Genomic DNA, 21546 nt, shown 5'->3' on the forward strand with positions numbered 1-21546 from the left:
TGTGTTATTTTTAAAATTATATTTTATACAAATTTAAAACGGCGAATGGTTATTTAGTTAATGTTGTTCGAGCAAGTTCTAAAAGTCGATGAAATGCAAATTGTGAAGTTGGCTTATAATTAAATACATAGTGTGAATATATGTAATATGTTTATATGGTGAATGTAGTATATAGACTGCGTTGTTCGTAGTTGCATACAAATTTGAAATCGAGTCGCGGCGCTTTAATGACGAGGTGGTGGCCCATAGCCGGCTGACGGAGACTGCTGTGCATTTACTCCGCCTGCCTCTATATTATAGTTATTGATCCTCTCGTACGGCATTCCAGCTGGTGGTGGCGCCATGCCCCAAGCATATGGATTCTAAAGAGAGCAAAAAAAAAAAAATATTAAAATAAATATGCTATCGTATATGCAATACAATAGTTTACCTGACCACCCTTGTGGGCGGCAAAGAAAATCGGCGGCGGCATTGGTGGAGGTGGCAATGCTTGTTGGGTTGGCGGTGCCGCCTGCAGTGTGGGATAAAAGTTAAACTGATTGCCGTTGGTGTTGGGCGATGGAGTTGGCGTGGGCAGCAGCATTGCGTGCGATAGATGTTGATCTTTGTTGAGATCGGGCAGCTGTTCCGGGCGCTTGGAGCGCGCCTTGTTGAAGGCACCACGCTTGGGACGAGAGCGCGTCTTGTCTGCGTTTGGCTCCGTAGCGGGTGAACATGGGGAATTGTGTCCAGTTGCTGCCACCGGCGAGGGCGGTGGGGTAGCGTTCGCTGCCAGAACAACTGCCTCATCGTTCCTTTCCTTTTGTTGTTGGTCCGTGTTGTGATAGTTTTGGTTGTTATTCTTGTTGCCGCACATCCTCATCTGTTCGTCGGGCGTCAGCAAATGAGAGAAGCGCATATGCATATCAACGCCCATATTATAGAAATAACGTAAGGTGCCCAAATCAGCGGGCAAATCCTCGCCATTGGCATGTAGCGACCGGCGCGGCTCTGTCTGATCCTCGTTCCAGCGCGTTCCAATTTTGCTGGTGGTAGTCGTAGCAGCGCTGGTGGTGCAGCTGTTGTTACTGCTGGTGCTGCAACTAGAGCGTTTGCCTACCGAGGGTACCAATATTGAAGCCGGTGGTGGCGGTGGTGGTGGTGGTGGCGCAAACATATATGGTGCTGTGCCAAATGGCGGCGGGTGCGGCGGTTGCAGCGAAATGGGCGGCGGTGGCGCGTATCCACCAAAGTGCATGAACATACAGCCATCGGGTGTCAGTTGCGGTCCCGGAAAGACGCCAGCCGGAAATTCCTCTGGCATGGGTAGCGTCGATCCGCGCCACGGAGGCGGAATATGACCAGGTCGCCCACCCATGGGCATATAGTTAACAAAATGAGTAGCTGGCGCTTTTGGATGTTGCGGTGACGGCAAGGAGGATGCACCAGCAGCTGGCGGTGCTGGTTGTGGGTGCAGCAGCTGCTGTTGTTGCTGCTGAAGATGTGAGTGCTTGTCGCGTGGCTGGAAGCGTTGCTCCCGCGGTTGTTGCTCCAACTCCACCGACTCATTAACCTCAACCTGTTGCTGCGATTGTTGCTGTTGTTGCAGACTGCCATGCTCATTGTACAACGGAGGACAACCGTAGCAGGTGTCTAGCTGCAGATACTGCAAAACCTCGCACTTGCTTGCCTCAAAGTAATTGGCCACATCATACAGCTTGGCCTTCTTCCACCTGGGCTTGGGCTTTTGACTCAACTTGGCCAAATGCATACGCTGCATCTGACGCTGATAGCGGAACGGCACCGCCCACGGTCGGAACTCATCCGGCGGCACCGGATGCAATGATTCGTAAGGCACCTGGTTATACAATGAAATAGAAGAGAAATCAATTAAAGCTGGTAGAAATTACAAATTTTGGGCAAGGGAGGGCCGCGCTGAAGCAGCTTCCAAGGAGGGGTTTTGGGCGTACCAAAAATTTCTTTCCAAAGTGCTCGACATAGACAACACAGTAGGACTTATCAGCGCTTATCTTTTGAATGTGGCATGTGTACAATTGTCTTTCGGCATCGATCAGCAGCTCCACGCGGCACTTGGCACCCACCTGAAAATGAGGAGCAGGAGTCAGGATTGGAAGCAATTAACTTGGATGTGGATTGAACTTGGACTGGATGCGTTTGATGGAGATAGCAGTAATCAGATAGGCTGCGAAGTCGCCACTTTGGCTTGGCCCAGTACACACCTTGAAATTATAATCATTGGCGTAAACATTATAGCGCTTGGCCTCCTTGCGCAGATCGTTCCAACTATCAAATTCGATGTTCCGATACATGTAGGGATCCAGGGACTTAGCCACCTTGTAGGGAAATGGGGTGATGCCTATGGAGAAATAAAAGCCATTACATTATGGTGTCTATATATCTGTACATATCTGTGTACATCTGCTTACCATCATCTAGCAGCTGACGCACACAAGAATTCGTTGGATTCGGACACATGTGCAGCACCTCTGTACTCTCGCTAGTTATTAAGCTGTTCAGCGGCAGTTCCAGCCTTAGATCGCGTCTAGATGGGGACTCCGACGCAGAAGACACAGATGTGGAGCGCCTTTCACCCAAACCTTTCTGTGGCAACTGCTTGATATTGCTATGAAAATTGCAAAGCTTGTAGTTCTCGAGTATACACTTTGTATTCTCGGGCAGATCAAGCGAAAAAGTGCGTCCATCGCAACAGATAATGCGCACAAAGTAGCCCCTCGCATCGAGCTCCACCTCGTAATTGCCCCAATCGAATGTTTGCGGATGCAACATTGACTCAACCGCGAAATTCACGTCGGGCAGCTTGAAGAGCATCTTATAGAGCAGTTTAAAGCTGATTGCTGTAATATATTTAAGCCCGCAATCAATACACTCTTTATCTTTTGAATAAGAAACAACTAACACTGGCTTATTGCCGCCGTTTCAATGTAGTCCAATGTGTAAACAGAATCAAAATGAAACTCATTCGTGTAGAACACACGAAAATTATCCTGATAGCGCTCGTTATAGGTCACTGCGGTGCCCAAATTGAATGGCTCAAACAAGATGACATTGCGGCTAAAAGCATACAAATTAATTCACAGCTCATTTTCTGAATTCTGCGAATTACTCACCGGTACATGCAGCACAAGGCACGCAGCTCCAGCATGGTACCATATGTCTTGGGCTTGGCCATGTCCAGCATATAGCTATCAAAATCGCCACGCACATGCTGTGTAAATATGGTTATATATAAGAAAATAATAATAATAAACACAATCAATTTGTAACGTTTCATCAGATTAGCCATTTAGTAAACCATTTTGATGACTTAAACGACGATTGCATTTTGAATTTGATTGAATTACAACATTAATAGGTCTAGATCTTGAGTTCATTAAAGCAAAAGGAATCATCTTTCGAGACTAATCGCTTTTATATTAAAGATATTGACTCTCCCGCCCACTTTTAATAGTTACCTGTTCGAAGATGCGTCGCTTTCGCGTCATGAAACGCACGCACTCCAAGCGAACCTCGTAGTGGAGCATCTGGGTGTCATACATCTGCTCGGCTATTACACGGAAGAGGCATGATGCGTCCCTGGCCGTGTGCTTGCGATACATGCAGCGGCTCTCCAGAAACTGATCGTACGGATCCGGCGCCTGCCGGCTGCCGGAGGTGATCGGGCGCCTCAGCATCATGGTAATGTCCAGTTGGGCAATGTGCGGTAAGTGCTGCATTTATCAGAATTCCACTTCGTTATTTGATATAATACAACAGATTGACACGAATGAGATCACGAATAAAACACAATATATAAAAACGACATTACAAATACACAAAAATTAAAATGTATATTAGCTAATAAAATAAAACGGATAACATTAGATATCACTTTAGTACTTGCACTTGCATGCAAATTTTTTTTGTTAATACCCAAAATACATACATATATTGATAATGATTAAAATATAACACGCTCCCACCTCTAGCTACCGTTCTAGTTTCTTGTTTCTGTGTGTTCACTTTATCGTGTTCTTTTAAATTGATGAACGCCGCCATCTTTAAACTTGTTGGTCGTTCACTTTGCGCAGCTATGTATTTATTGTTTCTGCTCTATTCGCATGGCGAGTCAATGCGGCTGGTGCAACGAACGCTCAAACCGAAAAGCACCGTTACTTTTTGTCGTACGCGCTCATCGCCTTTGTGTGTACACAGGAATACATATGAAACTGTGTGTATGTATGCATGGCAATCGGTGCGTGCTGCGCTCAGTATTTATTGCGAAAGCAGAAAAGTCTCAGCTATGGATGTACATTTGTATGTATCTTCGTACTTACATACATATATATAATGTATGTATATACATAAATGGTATGCAACTTATAATTATTGACCAAAACACAAGGAGTGTACAATTAACATTAACTAGAATCGTACTTACCCACAATCTGCAGACGCAAATTGATTATACACTCGAAATATTTGGAAAAAAACACAAAATTTTCAATTGTTCACTTGCCAGCAAAATCAAATGCGGCGGGGGCCAGGGGCAACACACACGTAAAGAAAGCGAGCAAAATATATGTACATGTGTACACAGATATTTAAAAAACGAAGAAAATATTAAAAACAAGACAAACGAGTGTTTTTTGCTGTTATCCCTTGTCCGGCACTTAATACACTGTGTCCTATTTGCGAGCTTAAACAAATCTAGCCTTCTTTTCAAATCAAGACTATACTCCAAGAATTGCTGGCTGCTATGAGGATCAAATGAGTATCGATTTTGAATCAACACACTTTATCGATACTTTGTAACGACAAGGATGCCAGAATCTTCACCGAATTCGAATTCGAACAGCCGTTGTTTTCAAAATTTATATTTCTAGTTATGGGTGAAATCAGTCAACTTTTTACTAAACGGTTGTCATACTAATTTTTTACATAATCATTTCACAGAATTTTCATTTGTAAAAAAGTTATTTGTTGGGAGAATAATAACGGTTTTTTTTACATTTGGTTTAAGTTCGCAAACCCAAGGGATATTATGAACATATTCGAATACACATATTTGTCAGCAGAACGTGTAACAATATTTATAATATCATCGATAAATTAGTTATCGATGAGCTGTCGTGCTTGCTTTCATATGCACATCGCGAATAAAAGCGCCTTTTTGATTTTGCATATTGTTTTTGTTGTTGTCCCTTGGTACATAATGGGGTGGAAAGTGTCGCCGTCGCCGTCTACGCTTTTCATCGTTGTTGTTGCTGCTGCTTCAGTTTGAAATTGTAAGTCAATGAAGCGAGTAAACTTCAAGTTCGCGCTGTTACCGCGACTAAAGTTGTCTGGAAGAGATGTGAGTGCTCTTTTGAAATTGTTAAATGTTGTTATTTTTGTTGATTTCTTTATCTAGTAAGTGTACTTTTTTGTTTGGTGTTCAAGTGTCTCTCTATCTCTCAATATCTCATTGTGTTGCCATCTCTCCATGCACACATTTAGCGGCAATACTTTTGTTTTTTGTCTAGAAAAAATATGAAGCCTAACATAACCAACAAAACAACAACAAACAGTCAAATGCAATAAATCACCCAATTCAAATCAGCTAATATTACACGTGCCATTGCAACCAACAATATTTGTTTACATACACTTAGTGGTCCGGGTGCGTGCCAAACTCGTGAGTATTTCATTTGATTATGAAATTTAGTAAAAAGGCTATCCACCCGCGCGTCATCGTTGCACTGTCAGCTGCAATGTGCAGCTATTTTCCCACGTTCATTTTCACCTTACATTCCGCCCCTGTTGGTAAAAATCAATATAAAACAAAGAAAACAACAGGCAAGGTTTGTGTAACTTGCACGTGTTATGCCTGTGTGCGGGTGTTGTATGTGTGTGTGTGTGCGTGTCTGTCTGTGATTTGTCAAATATGAAATCAATAAATGGTTAATCAAATGAGGCAGACAATCGGGGGAATCCTCAAAACCGTTTTGGACTTCTCGTTGTTTAGACGGCGGCGACAGTCGAGCACCGTCTCCATGTACATGTGTGCGCGCCATGTGCTCACACACACATGTACAAATTGAGCGGCATTCGTTGTGCTTAATTTTTTCAATGAATGAAATTGGAATTCGCTTGTTCTCTTGCTTGCCACCTTTCTTCCTTTTGTTTTTGTATTTTTTTTATTTAACATTTGTATGTATGAATGTATCTGTGTAAGTGCTTATCGAAAAATGGGCCAAGTTCAGCTGTATTCATGTGTTTGCATATGTATGTGTGTATGCCTTATCAAAACGATTATCGTGAGGTGTTAAGGTCAACTGACTGTGTCAATGCCATGGGCTTCGGCTAGCGTTTCGCCAACATTCGCAAAGCCTTATACCCACACACACACATACACACAGACATTACGTGCGACTGTGAGCCTGACACTCTAACTCTTTCTCTTGATAGTCTCTTTTCCAGTAACTCTTTTGAGTTTTGCCTGCTGGCAAATATAAGTTGATTGAACGAAAGCATATTTGGCCTTATCAACAATTGTCGCAGCTGCTACTATCCTGCACACGTGCATATATACATACACACATATATCTTATCTGTCTGTTACCGCTATGATAAGTTCATGCCAGTGAGGCGTCCTATATCCCCGTCTCGCCGCTCTGTATGGATGTGCCATTCAGGCGCGAAATAGTGTTTGGGGGAGCTGGTTCTGGTTTTGGTTTTGTGCTTTTTATGCTTTTGCTCTCTTTGTCTCTCCCGCTCTTACGATAAATTTCCCTTCCTTTTGGCATTTATTATTATTGTCTTTTGTGTCTGCTGCTGTTCTTCGCTCTTGCCGATCGGCGCCAGATTTTGCCTTTAGTTTTCAGTTGCCGTTCAACATTGAAACTTGTCGCGTCAGCAGGAAAGGTAAAGTTTGTTCAATTTGAATGTGAATGTTTACTAGAAAAGCAGCAATCAACATTGCCGCAATCGCAGTTGGCGTCGCTGCTGCTTTAACCGGTTTAAATGTATTCCGGCTGTCGCTGTCGATACTCGCGAGTTGTTAGTGAACAGTGCGTGGCCAGTATATTGGGCCTGGTTTATTCTGCCCAAATGCTACTCTACAGCTAATTCTGATTGCGCTTATGTGTTGGTGTGTGTTTTATAGCCCGAACTGTACGCCTGTACAAAATAGGCTTTGTCTTAGTTTTGCTTTGGAATTACTACATACATACATACATTTTTTCTTTTGGTTCTTATCTTATTACATATTTTCTTTGCAAAATTTACGCCCACTTGTCAGTTGTTATCGTCGTCGTCCACTACGTAACCGAGGGCAGGCATCATGAAGCCGATGAACAGCAACATGAACAGTGGCGGCGAGAATAGTGCGTCCAGAATGCGTCGCAGGCCCATACGTAAGCTATTTATAACACAGTTATATTATTTGCTATCCTTTTTATTTATAGACACGTATTTAGTTTTAGTTGCATTTGCCACATCAACAAATTTCATTCTATTTAACTAAATGCTTTAATTACATTTGTTTTGGCTTTCAGTTAGTTTGCTTTTTATTTTGTTTTTGCCTTCTCATTGCAGTATATACATACATATTTTAATGCATGCTATTTAAAATATATTACATGCATTACACCATCACACCTAAACAATACGTATTTAATTATTTGCTTGTAATTATTAATTTTTACATTTATTTATACTTATCTATATGCTGGCAATTATATTTTTCTTCAATGGCTAGCAGCTTGGCCTAGTACCATTTGTTGCCGTTGTTGTTGTTGTTGTTGCAAAACTGTTTACCAAACATTAGGCACACCGGCGTCCCTCCAATCATTGCCATTGTCGGCTATTCGCTTTGCTGTCGCCGTCGCGGTCGCGGTCGCAGTCGGCGCACCGGCGCATAACGGGCACCAGCACAGCTGTTCAAGTGGCCGGCGCTTGCGTGTTTTTGTGTGTGTGTGTGTGTGGGAGGGAGAGAGATTGTCTAAAGTGTACTTTTGTCACCTGCGTCATTATTGTGTTTACTATTTTGTAGCTGATTCAAGTGCACTGCGAAGCGGCCTGCGTTTTAATTCATTTGTGCCCCAGCTCTCTCAAGGGCTTGCACGCGCGCGCGAGTCGCTCGCACACGAAACTATGATTATCGCAAATATTTCGATTTACTCATAAATCGCTAAGGCGTTTCAGTATCTCTTCTTCTTCTTTTTCGTATGACTTCTTTGTGACGTCAATACCATGACAGGTGTTTCAATATTTACCTCCCTGTGCCATTCACTGTGCGACGCGTTAATTGAGCTTAAAATATGATTATATGACACCTGCCATGCTAATATCTTGATTTCGATGCTTATCAATGGTTTATGACTCTTTAAAATATGTGACAAATTTTTAAAAGCCATAGTATTTCCTCATGCATATATTTATGTTTTTATCGTGTGCCCGAAGAATAACAAATTTATCCTGATACTTTCTGCGTAAACTTATCTTAAGCTAAAATGATTTTCGATGTGCTCATTTCCTATTCATACAAAATTCAATCGAATTAAAATATAACGTTCAAAGTATCAATTCTTATTGTTCATATTTAGGAATAACCGTATTTAATTATGCTTGAGTATTTTTCACCAAATGACATTTTGCACAAATTAATTTCAATTTGCACAAGCCTAAATTCATCAATTCGCTGAACCTGAACCTGAAACATTGCGAAATTGGAACAAGCGAATTGGGCTAAGCACATGGTCTTGATTTGGGTGTTGCCCTTATTAATTACGCTGTTGTTGTTTTGGTTGTTGTTGTTGTTCTTGCTGGATGCTACGCTGACATTTTGTCAGAGCAGTTTGGCTTTTGACGCTCAGCTGTTGACAGTTGGCCAGTTGCCTTGCCCTGCGTTTACGTGCGCATAAGTATTAGTGCTAATAGGTGAAATACATTGAGAATATATTGAGAGCGGCCAGCCAGTAAAGTGTGTGCGTGTGTGTGTATTTGTATGTGTGTGTGTGTGTGTATGCCTTTATATGCATGGAAGAAACAGATTAAACAGTAGCTACCCAACAACAGTAATATTTACTGCTGAGAGACGGCCACAGCCGCAGCCACAGCCACAGCCGCAGCCGCAGACGAAGCCGCAGTTAACATTAAATTAGCGCAGATAGCGCCACATAGTCAACGTTTGCGGATGAATCAACTTTTGAATGATTGCTGGCCGCTCTGCTAGGTGCCCGCAAAAATGTCGCAATAATATTCTCGAGTCGAAGTTATTGCAAAACAAGTGAATCCTCCGTACCGCACTCCGCCCCAGCCATGGAAAGGCTGCTGCTGGGCGGCCGGAGTCGCGGCCGGGGTCGCAGACCTAATCGTGGTCGCCGGCGTGAAAGAAATTCCGACTATGCCCCGCTGCTGAGCAGCGATGATATTACCAGCAGCGACGATGAGCGCGTGGCAGGTACGTTTCGAAACATTCCAAACAATGCCGCATCAAAATGTTGCAAATACATTCCGTAACAAATATGGCATCGAAACTGTGCTGCAATTTGAAAACAATTTTCTCAAGGCTTACTTTTTTAGGGAAATAAACACAAGTCTAATCCAAACTAAGCAACAACTTTTTTCTCAATATATAATTGTAATCGTTAAAGTATAAGTCAAGGAACCAAGTCCCTGCCTTTAGGTTCGCTTCGTGAACCTAGTTTAACACATTCATGAACAAAGGTTTGATATGGCACAAATATCAAATGCATTTTTCAATTTAGCTCGTTCTATTAGAAATATAGGTCGTACATATTTTCATATAGAGTTGCGGGCTTTATTTAATTTCTAACCTAAATTGTCATTCAATTTTTGGCGTTTTCAAAGTTTTCAATTTGGAAACTAAACATTTTTCAAAAAATATATGGTTCAGTTCGGTTTTGGTAAAAGGTTTTGGGAGTTGCGGCTGCGAACTGGCTTGGCTTACAGACGTGTAGCAGTGTTGGTTCCTTTAGTATATTAGTTCGTTTTAGCGTAAGTTCACCGTAAGCGAGTAATCATAGAGAAACGCTCTTGTTTTGTTCTTTATCGAAGTAAAACACTTGAGTTGTTGATAACGTTTATTTGCCAGCATCTAAGATTAGTCCGCACGTTAAGCGGAAGCACCTTCAAGCTGTCCAAACTAGTCGCATACAAATATGTATGTATATATATATAAACATGTATATTGTTATAATATGAAAGGTTTTTGTTTTGGTTTATATTAAGAAATTATAAGTTTTAGAGTTATAAAGAAAACACAATTTAAGAATTTACAATTAATTAAAACTCGGCCAACTTATGACTTATGATTTATATTATATATTATATAACATATACAAAAATTCAGAATATATGTTGTGTTCTAGTTTAATTTCGCAATCAATCGAAAACCTTAACTGCGGTTAACCAAGCCCGTTTCTTTAACCTTTCGTATGGCTTTACAACATTTCTACAGTTGAGCACCCTGTATAAAAATAGAGGGTGTTTCAGGCAAACTTTATTCATTGTTGTACAATCCATAAATAAGTCTAATCAAATGTCTTTGAGTATTAATCTGTAAGATTAAATATTGTATACTAGAATTCAGAATTTGATATGCGATTTTGCAAAATTTGTAAGCATACTTTTGGGCATATTTAAATTTGAATGCCAAATTTCGATTAGCTCACGCTAGTTATGCTCTTTAAACGGGTACATCGATTTTGCGAACTTGTTCGGCACTTACATATTATTGAAGTAAAAAGGAATATAAATGATTAATATATTTAGTTGAAATCTCAAAATTTGTATACCTGCTGCTTATTATTTTGGTAGGAAATGCGAGCTTCGGCTTGCATCTAATTGCATTTTCTGCTCGCTGTCATATCGCAGCTATTAAGATCATAAAGTTATTATTTTGTGTAATCTAATTTATGGTTAATTTTCATTGTTTGTCGCTCACAATTCGGACAAATTGGCTGTGCTTAACTGCGTACTCCCATTCAAGCAGACCGTGAGCCGCCCGTCAATATTGCGCCGGAATTATGTGTTATCATAAGGTGGTGACGGCACCGACGATTTGTCGTCGACAAGTCATCGACAGCAGCCCGTTTGCTGGGGTGTTGTGAGCGGGATTGTAAAGTAATTCAGAGCGCTTAATGTGCTTTTAAAGGCATTTTCCTTGAATTTCTTTTCATTGGCAGTGGCTAACCCACCCACAATGCCAGCCGCCCACTCGCCCTTACGATAAACTGATTGCAGCGCCTTAGATAACTGTTTTGTTTCTTTATTGTCATGACAAAACTTCTGCGGAAGACTTCAATTGAGACGCAATACAATTTGTGAGGGTGCAAATCGTCTGATTAGCTGTAGTCAAGAGATCGCATTTCAGCGATATGCTCAGCCTCATATCGTATAGTAAAAATCTACATGCAACTAATTGGTTTTCGATTAGCAGAAATATTTTTTTATAAGTCCTTCAAAAATGTAACAAAAAATCAATTAATTAATGACATCAGCCAAAACACGATCAAATCCGTTGCCATATGCCTTCACTGATCTTAACTCTTGGGTTATATTTGGATTTATTTGTTTTTAATCGGTTGACCAACAAATCGGGCTGCTAATGTTATTCCAACATTTTCATGCGTTTTCGTGAAATGTTTCACCTATATGTGTGGAAATCATGAGTGAAAAGCTCTTGTGTGAAAATGTTGTTTTTATTCTGATCGAATTTAAACTTCTTTTTCATAGTCAAAACGTAACTAATGAAGTTTGAACAAACTACACCCACGCGTAGAAAAGAAAATGGAAATGAATTGAATACATTTATATGTATATATTTGCATATGGGAAGTATTTATTGATTTTTGGAGGTTTTTATACCCTGAACCCATTAAAAATGGGTATAAGGGCGAAAGCCTAATTTATGTAACAGCCAGAAGGAAGCATCTCCGACCCCATAAAGTATACAATTCTTGATCAGCATCAATAGCCGAGTCGATCCGTCTGTCTGTCCGTCCGTCCGTCCGTATGTATGAACGCAAGGATCTCAGAACCTATAAGAGCTAGAGACTTGAAATTTTAGATGTAGGTGCTCCTAGCTGCCGCGCAGATCGAGTTTGATTCCGATAATCGATAACTTACTCCGTTTCCAAACAATCGATAAAAATCGATATCGATATCCTGTTTTTTGGGCAATTTTGGTAAATAATAAGAGCTAGAGTCACCAAATTTGACATATAACTTCTAAAATAGAAAATATATATGCAGTTGATGTTGGAAGAAGAGTGTTCAGGGTATCCCCTAGTCGGGAGCTCCCGACTAGAACCTTTTACTTGTTTGATTGTAGGAAACTGGGTTCAATTATCTTATTTAGTCAATTTAAACTCAACAAAAATCATTATGTATATACTTATATTATTATTTCTAGTATGAGTTAAGGATATATGCATTTATCTATAAACTATCAGACTAGGAAGGATTTGAATGGCAGAAAGTCTTATGTCTTCTATTATTTAACACGTTCTGCAAAGACATCATTTGATGGCGCCTGTTTGTCAACTTGTGCGCTTGTCAACAGCATGGGAACAACTGTTGTTGTCATTTGATTGTAATTGTTGATAGGTAACGTCTATTTGCTTGCCCTAACCGAAGGCCCAGGGGCAAGGTCGTTATTACGACGTCGTCGTCGTCATGGTGCTTGTTATTGTTATTGTAACGCCTGTCTCGGCAAACATAAATATGAGCTTCAAGTCTCTTGCATAGGCTCAATACAATATATATTTATGTCTTACCAAATTGCCAAATGCTTGTATGCCAGTGTATCTGCATTGTATATATATATATATATATACATATATATGTATATGCTCTTGAGGTGCTGCTTCACATACTAATCGAGTCTAATGACGCGTGTCGAATGCGCTCTTCAATAATATGCGAGTACGCACAAAGACGAGTACAATGTGATTATTAACTGGTTTATTATCGAATTAACTTCAGTCACAAAAAAATGCCCGACGCATAGTTACCCTATACCTATACCTAGTTAGTAAGCCTTCAGATAGTATTCATTCTGTGTTTATTTTGCGACATTTTATGCACCTTTGCGAGCTATCAGTTAAGATATATTCAACTGTTATATTATCTTGCCTTTGCGTATATCTCCGTTTCGACAAGTACAGGGAATAGATAAACGACCAAAAAGTACCCGAAATATTGTCGACGATATAGGAATCACGTCCAGGAACCATTTAAACTTTCAGAAGCGAGAAGGCGCCGTGAGTGTGGGGTCCTCTACATGGGATCTATATGGACAATTGCTTTGATTAATTTTTTGGCTTTTGCTGAAACGGCGATAAGGTTTTTTTCCTTTTCTGTAAATATTCACGTCAAGGTTTGGCCATGTACATATATATATATATATATATATATATATATACATATATATATATAAAGGTACGGACATGAGTATTTTCATATCTGTCAGGTACTTCACATCAAGATCGCACTTTGTGCAGAGAACAAAAACATGCAGCAGAAACGTTGGCAAATCGAACCTAAGATACCCTATAATTGCAATGTCACATTTATTTATAACAAACAAAATTGGAAGGAATCTCAATTGGCAATTTATTCTTGACTTTTCCCTAAATACACCCCATTTTTGTCGTAGATGTTGCTCAGATACATCAGTTATATTATTTGGAAGTGCTTTTTGTGAGTTTTGAGAGGACCCACACATCTGCATGGCAAGGGCGGCAGCGGGAACGGCCTTTTCCACACAACAGTCATTCGATGTTACCCACTCGAGTTGTGGCTTGATTGAGGGTTTTGGTACTCATAATCTATGCACGTAATATCTTTATCTGTTGTAGTATCTCAAGTGACTGGACGAATTGATTGGATGGTAGACACACGCTAAGTACAGGGAATCGACAAAAAACAAAAAAAAAAAAACGGCAACAATAAGTTAACTCACTTTGGATCATGTTTCTTTTTGCGTCAGCATCGCCCGCACTTAAGTTTTCGTTTCATTTAATGTCTGATGACAATAGCGTATTTTCTGTCCAAGTAGCGAACTGATAACCATTATCTTTAATCTATTTTCGTTTTTATACATCTGCTTCTTTCGATTCAGAGCCTGAGTTGTTGACACCTGTAGACTATTCTAGGAACTGCCACTCCCATTTTATGGCACTTGACCAGGCTGTGAAAACAACGTTAATCATATGAAACAATGCTCCAGAGTCTGAGATTAATATGACTACAAATTGCCGTATATTAATCATAGATAGCTCTCGATGGATTGCAAATTCCTTTTGAGTACCAATTGGCCTGGGATTCGGTTCATTCACCCGGGTTTTCACAACTGTGAAACCAGGTTCGAATCAATCGAATCGGTTTCAATAGAACAATTTAATTGATTATAAATTAAAAAATTGATATGCAATAATTTAAGAAAATATGTTTCGACTTAAGGTTCGGTTCAATGTAAATAAGAAATTGAACTTCTGAGTTAAAAATAATAATGTATATCTGGGTTTTTTAGTCAAGTAGAGCCGAGTTCAATCACCTTAAAAAGTGGCTAAGGACAAGTCGTATTTACAATTATGAATATCTATGTAATATGCGCAATATCTCAATGTAATGAGAACCTTTTATATGATTATTGTACTAATGTAAAGCTCAGCTCTGCTGAACTCACCCATTTTCGTATTCCGGTGAATTACACTCTTTTATTCACCCATATTCCGCTCGTGGTGAACTCAACTCTACAGTGAATTTTGGCATAAATCTTTCTGAATGTGGATGAAGAACAAAAAGGGGTCGTAGAACAGTTTTTATTTATGAGCGAATCCCCTTCCATAAATTGAAATTTGTAGTATCCCAGCTAGCACAAAGGCAATTCAATTTCTTTGCTGTACTCGTAAATCTTTATTGATTGCGACAAACTAATGGATAATACATTCAGGAAGAATTCTAGAAACTAATTGAAGCGAAGGTATAGATAAAGCTTTGTGGTTTGTTTTTAAATCGTTTGTCACCAAACTGATAGAAAATGAGATCGAAATGAATTGTGACAAAAAAAAAAAACAATGTTTAAGTTAAGATAAGAAAAGACGTGCTTGATGGAGCATGACTCGATTTGATGAGAGTTTCCAATACTAGGATTTCCCCTGCCATATTCGCAGATATATAAATATATGTTGTTAAAGATATAGATACAAATATTTGGCAGCACGACGCAAACGCTTTAAAATATAACAACGGAAAAAAGTTGCAGTCAACAAGAGTTTTCAGCATAACTGATTAGATTGCCAATAGAAAGTGACAGGCGCGACGCTGATTGCCACTTGAGTTTCGAGTGGAAAGGCCCAGTTTTTATTTAATTTCTTATTTTTGGGTACTTCGTCTTGGTCGATGCGCCAGGTTGGCAAAAGTTTAAAACACGACCTTCACTTTAAAAAATATGGAGAAAAAAAAAACAAGCAAAAACAAACCCAATTAAGCGCATTACATGTGTCTAATTGCCTAGGACATGTGGACGGGTGGGGCAGCGGTAGCAGGGTTGGGGGTTTATAATGCATGTAGCAATTGCAGCTGCTAATTTTCGATAGCGTGTTCTTCCATACAGACATACACATAGGGAGCAGATCCAAGCGGAACTATTTGCCTTTAAATTAAGCAGCAGTTGCTGGTTCAAGTTTAAGGTCTACTCGCTATGGTCGTGCTTGGGGCAGTAATAATCCCCGTCGCCATTCCCAACCCCCCCTCAGCCAGCCCCAATGCAGGCATTTGCATGGCGAGCCAATAAATAACATTGCAATTGATCGTTGATAGACACTGGATCGACGCCTGATCAAAAGCATCGTCGCCGGCAGTTGATTGACCATTATTCAACAATTTGATTGAACGCAGCCCCCTGGCCACCCACACACTTATCCGCCTACCCCTGTCTGCTTGTCAATTGTCTGTCGATAAACAAATACGAGTAACTGCAATACAATTCGTTCAAGTAAAACACTTAAAAATTGCCAACGCTGCCGCCTTCCACACCAACACGTACCGAAATGCAGCAATAATAAAGTCCGAAAGAAGATTAAATACCCTATTTCCTATGAAAGCTATATAATACATTCGTTCGATTTGGTACTGTTTTGCATATAGAGTCTGGTAAATATATATTTTATTTGTTAAAATGTTTTCTATTTTTCGACGGCTTCTTTCTAAAAAGCCATATGATAAAGTAGTTCGAAGCAGATTAGCTTAAAACTCGAAAATGGCAAATTAAAAAAAAAACTTTGTTTTATATCGAAAGTACCTATCAGCTATATGTTATAGTAGTCCGATTTAGCCGACTTCGATATATTTGCTGCCTGTGTCAAAGAAGTTAATATTGCGAGACTCCTTTGCATAGAGACAGATAAATAAACTATAAAGAATACTGCTTCGATTCCAGCATTTGCATATTCTGACTAATCAGGCTATAATACACTCAAATATGTTATTTTTTCTTCTTTTATATTAATACGTTACACCCTTTGTCACAATATGAAAATACCCTCTGTTAGGGTATATGAAACGAAATGTACGCCGCGTGTAAGTCCCCGCCCAAGAGGCTTCTGTCTCTCATGGAGCACCCCTGGTGCTCCCCCCATCCGCACAGGTGAGCTGCGAGCAGTGTCGCGTTGTCTGATAAGCGTTAATATAGGTACACGCAAGTTGGTTTTGTGCATTTCCCAACTGTTTCCGCAATCGCTGAGCCCAGGTCCCTGGCTATTAAGTGCCAGGTATCGCATCCATTATCTGCGTAACTAAAAGTCCCCCAGTCGGGTTATTTTTGCAATCGAACGCGTTCGTCTATCCTACCTAGAAGGAACTGAGTCATGAGAAGCATATCTGTATATGCATCTTCAGTACGTCCCCGTTGTATATTGTTTTTTTTTTTTTTTTTTTTGAATATATTTCTGTAGATATTTTCAAGGTTTTTTCCAACATCTTTTCCGTTAAAATGTATTAATTAATATTAAACATTAAATATAAAATCCGGAAATCATAGTGTTTCAAATAAATAAATAGTATACTAAACGTTTCGATTTTTTCCCCTGAACTCATTAAAAATGGGTATAAGGGTATATTGTAGTTGTGCAAAATCCAAATGTATGTAACAGGCAGAAGGAAGCATCTCCGACCCCATAAAGTATATATATTCTTGATCAGCATCAATAGCCGAGTCGATCCGTCTGTTAGTCCGTCCGTCCGTCCGTCCGTCCGTCCGTATGTATGAACGCAAGGATCTCAGAACCTTTAAGAGCTAGAGACTTGAAATTAGACGTAGATGCTTCTAGTTCCCGCGCAGATCGAGTTTGTTTCCGATAATCGATAACTCACTCCGTTTTCAAGCAATCGATAAAAATCGATATCGATATCCTGTTTTTTGGGCAATTTTGGTAAATAATAAGAGCCAGGTCACCAAACTTGCCATATAACTTCTAAAATAGAATATATACATGCATTTGATGTTGGAAGAAGAGGGTTCAGGGTATCCCCTAGTCGGGAGCTTCTGACTAGAACCTCTTACTTGTTTGTTATTATTTCCATGTGTTATTAAAATTATTATTAGTTTATATAATAATAACTTTTCCTTCTTAAGCAACTATTATTATTTTATATTATTACTTGTTCTTATTTATATTACTATTATTATTAGTTAATAATTATTATTATTATTATAATTATTAAGATTTCTATTTTATTTTATATTTATTATTAGGTCAAATAGTTTAACTGATTTATTGGCTTACTGACTCTAAAACTGTAACCATTAGGCAGTTGCTTTAAAATTTTAAGGAATTTAAATACCTCTTTTACAACCATCTTTGCTCCATCTTAAGAGGACATCATGATAGGTATTACCTGAAAATTTAGGGATGTGCGGATTTGTCAACCCCTAGAAGGTGTGGCCAACAAATCTTTTCAAGACCCTGCATCCATACGGATATATACATTGCATAATCCAATATACTCGTTTTAGCTTTGTGAACAGAGTATGAAAACTTTGTCATAAATAGTACTAGTTACCATAACCTTCTGTACCTTTTGTACATCAGAGTATTCATACTTTAACTTGGGATTCGTACCCGGACTCGGGCTGTACATGTTTTGCCTACTGATTAACGTGGTTTCTTTTTTTTTCATTTAAAAAAACACTTTTACTGGCTACGATTTTTTAAAAATGGTTTGCTAGAATGCTGTGTATGACAGGATTTGTGGTAAAAAATATGTTTGTTTTGTGCACAAGATCTGTTGGAATACAAATCTCTACAAGAACTGACTTTTTTAGTCAATGAATTATAACTTAAATTAAGATTTTGGCTGCTAATCAAAATCTTGAGCAATTTATCTATAAATTTTGAAAATTTAAGTGGGGCACTGGAACTGATATTTCTTCACAAAATAATTTGAAATTAGTATGCTATAATTAAAAATTTAAATGATGCTTTTAAATAGATTATAAATTGATTGATTGATTAATTTTGACATATTTTGTGATTGCTAATTTTAGGTTTGCCATAATAAGCCACAATTGTTTGTTTATTTGTTTGTCTGTTGATCTTGTTGATTGCTTGATTATTGTAACATTTATTTATAAATATTTATTTGTGGGTCTACTTGCGGCCACTCGACCATTTCGTCGAGAGCCTCTTTGGAATGCCTCGAATTGAATTTGCAAATGAAACAACAAACTCTTCAGTCTACATCCTGAACCATTCCGTTCTTAAGATGATAACAAAAAAAAGTAATTTTAAATAATTTAAATTCAAAAATTATAATAAAGCCTCGGGGCCTGAAGTGCGCAAGCGAGATGGCTAGAGAAATGGGCGATTCGGCTTGTATCAATTATCCGGATGCGGATAAACCAGTTTGTTGTTGTATTGGATGTACTCATTATATGCTCTTTGAGCGTATGCGTACATTAACATATATATATATATATATGTATATATATAAATGTATATATGCTCTTATGGTAAATCCATTTGCTGGACGCATAGAGTGTGTCGCAGTAATGCGTCATTTTGGGAGGCCCGGCTTAGGTAATTGCCTCAAAAGCTAAAATGCTTTTCATGTTTCTTCCATAAGCATCGAAACTTTCAAATGGCCTGGCTAGGGTTGGCGACAAATCTGCGATCTGTGCATTTAACTATATATACATATACATATATACATATATGTTCAGTTGTTTAACATCGCCTAACCAATTCTTTTTCCTTTTTTTATTGCCCCATAAACGGGGTATTTACAAAAATAAATTTAAAAAGAAGAAAAAAAAGTACACTGTTAATTGTATTTCTAATGCATGAATCGTGACGAATCGGAGTGTCAGTTGAACGTCACGTAACGTCCTCTCAGCAGCGGGTGGTGTTATGCGGTCCTGACCAAAACAAATTTACAAAAAATGCAACGAAACAAAAACCCTATTTGTAAAAAAAACCTCGTAAATCAGAATGCGAAGAGAATTCATATACCTATATATATATATATATATATATATATATATATATATATATGTGTGCAGTTATAAGGTTGTGTGGGTGGCGCAGGGAGGGCGGTCCGGGGATCGCAACTCTTTGGCATCACCCATACGCCCCATGCGCCGGCCCACTCGAGCTGACAATTAATAATGAGTAATGGGCCAACCAAAAGTCGAAAAACTGACGATGATTTTCAAAGCCGAGCCGAGCAGCCGACGAAAGTCGTTCGTTCTAACGGTGTGCACGAAAACGTTGCGTATCTGTCGCAGTCGCTGCCGACGTCGGCAGCATTTTCATTCATTGATCGTGTCGTATCGCTTTTTTGCTGTTTTTCTTTTCGTTTTTCACTTGTTGCGCTTTTCGTTACTTGTTGCTTTGGCTTTTCACTATTAACAACTAAACTTGATTTCAATTGATAACAAATGCTGCGCGCAGCAGCAGCAGCAGCGCTGCCGACGTCTGAGAGCGAGTCTTGACTTGGCTTATCAACGGGCAATGCCGCCGCCGCCGCAAAGTACCGCTGGCCGGGAGGCTCGAAGTTTAGCCAGCTGCGACGCTCGGCTGTCGAACGTTTAGTCGCTCGCTTGGCTTATTGATTCGGCCAGATCGTGGCGCTGTTCACCGTGCGCTCAGCGTCGCCCTCGCTGTCGCCGTCGCTGCCGTCGTCGACGTCGCTGCGACGCTTTTTGACGCGTTATAATAACAAGTGTTTGCCGTCTTTGGACATTCAGTGTATAATATCCCGGCGTACGGTGCAGACGGCGTCGCCAAAAAAAAAAAAATACAAAAACGAAAATCGAAGAGAGAGCACAATAAAACAAAACAAAAAAAGAAAAAAGCGAGAAACAAAATTTACAGAACCCACCTACGGAAGCTGCACGGCATACCCTTTTGTCACGAGTTGCATTGTGTTTTTTGTTGTTTTTGTTTGTGCCAAAAAAAAGAAAGAGATACAAAAGTTAATTAAAAATAAAAAAGTTAGAAAACACTGAAAAGGTCACTAAAACGACTTGTCATAAATTAGATTAAAACAAAAATATACATATAACAAACTAATTTATGACATTTTAGTCGAGATCGTCAAGTTTCGCGTGTCTCCCGAAAATAAAGCGTAAGCAAAGTGCCACACTGTGAAGTTGTTACAAAAGTAAGCCTTAAGTATATAAAAAAATTAAAAAAAAAAAAAAAAAAGAAAAAAAAAAACTACAGATTGCCAGTTACTTAAAGTACATACAGATACCTGCAGTATGTATTAGGCTGGCAGTAGAAAGGCAGGCGGAAATCAATGGAAAACTTGCAGCACACTTAACGCATAATTGGCAACAATATTAAATACAAATAAACTTATAATTACCCTGTTAACTGGTAGTAACATGTGTTGCCAGCAACTATTCAATAAAAGAAGAATGGGAATACTTTAGAATATGCTTACGGCAGAATTGTTATTTATAGAACTTTGAACTAAGAACTTCAGTTGTGCAGTTCGTTTAAGCCATTGCTTTTATTTTCTCTTAATACAATGCGGGGGAAAGTCTTAATCGTAAGCTCGTATATGGTATTTTTATGCCATCAATACTGGTAGATTATGATCTATTCCATCATATATATATATCTGACTTATTTCGTTATTTTGTGAAAATTCATATTCTTGATTGTCTGATTTTTGAATGAGCTCTACGAAATATTCTTAAAAGCTCTTGTACTTGTTGTAGAAGGAGGAACCTTCAGTTCGTATTTAAAAAACTTACCTTCGATATTGGTTTTGACCTTAAAACTGCAACTTGAACTTGTAAAAATACGCGGGATTGCAAATAAAACTTCGAAACGATTCTTAGCTACTATAAAAAAATGTAAATCGCATTAAAAATAAAAAAGAATGCCCGCAGCCAATTCGCATGCAAAAAATTATAAATACAGCAAAAAATTAAATACAATAAGAAACATAAAAAAGCAATTAAAAAGCCTTGTGGTAAAACATTAAACATAACACAGTACAAACAATTTGTTGTTGCTAAATTAC

The 21546-nt window shown here is 39.0% G+C and overlaps 2 protein-coding genes across 3 annotated transcripts in view; one reads left to right on the top strand and one right to left on the bottom strand.

Annotated features, from left to right (window-relative positions):
- Positions 1–54: 54 nt before the first annotated feature.
- LOC115771324 (protein ovarian tumor locus) lies at positions 55–3734 on the bottom strand. Its single transcript, XM_030716989.1, has 9 exons — positions 3474–3734; positions 3129–3226; positions 2918–3072; positions 2427–2855; positions 2220–2356; positions 1950–2081; positions 1459–1837; positions 431–1389; positions 55–362 (listed from the first exon to the last, which is right to left on the bottom strand). Exons 1-9 carry the CDS (start codon positions 3732–3734, stop codon positions 225–227), a joined length of 2688 nt encoding a protein of 895 aa, XP_030572849.1. The 3' UTR covers positions 55–224.
- Positions 3735–7197: 3463 nt separating this feature from the next.
- The window catches only part of LOC115771305 (solute carrier family 41 member 2), a 32322-nt gene continuing 17973 nt past the window's right edge, over positions 7198–21546 (top strand). Inside the window, exon 1 of one of the 2 annotated variants that reach the window (XM_030716944.1) lies at positions 7198–7394. In XM_030716944.1, the coding sequence (XP_030572804.1) occupies positions 7322–7394 (73 nt within the window). In that variant the 5' untranslated portion in view covers positions 7198–7321. Of the gene's footprint in view, positions 7395–9038; positions 9443–21546 lie in introns of those variants that run through there. The other variant, XM_030716943.1, reaches the window with a different exon arrangement.

This window comes from Drosophila novamexicana, unplaced genomic scaffold (assembly GCF_003285875.2).
Source record: "Drosophila novamexicana strain 15010-1031.04,08,12 unplaced genomic scaffold, DnovRS2.1 tig00000068-arrow-arrow-pilon, whole genome shotgun sequence".
NCBI lineage: Eukaryota > Metazoa > Arthropoda > Insecta > Diptera > Drosophilidae > Drosophila > Drosophila novamexicana.

Coding starts and splice junctions, on each gene's coding strand:
- LOC115771324 (XM_030716989.1), bottom strand. CDS start 3,734: ATGCAGCACTTACCGCACATTGCCCAACTGGACATTACCATGATGCTG. Junction 3,227..3,473: donor AGCGACGCATCTTCGAACAG/GTAACTATTAAA, acceptor ATATTTACACAG/CATGTGCGTGGCGATTTTGA. Junction 3,073..3,128: donor GCCTTGTGCTGCATGTACCG/GTGAGTAATTCG, acceptor GTATGCTTTTAG/CCGCAATGTCATCTTGTTTG.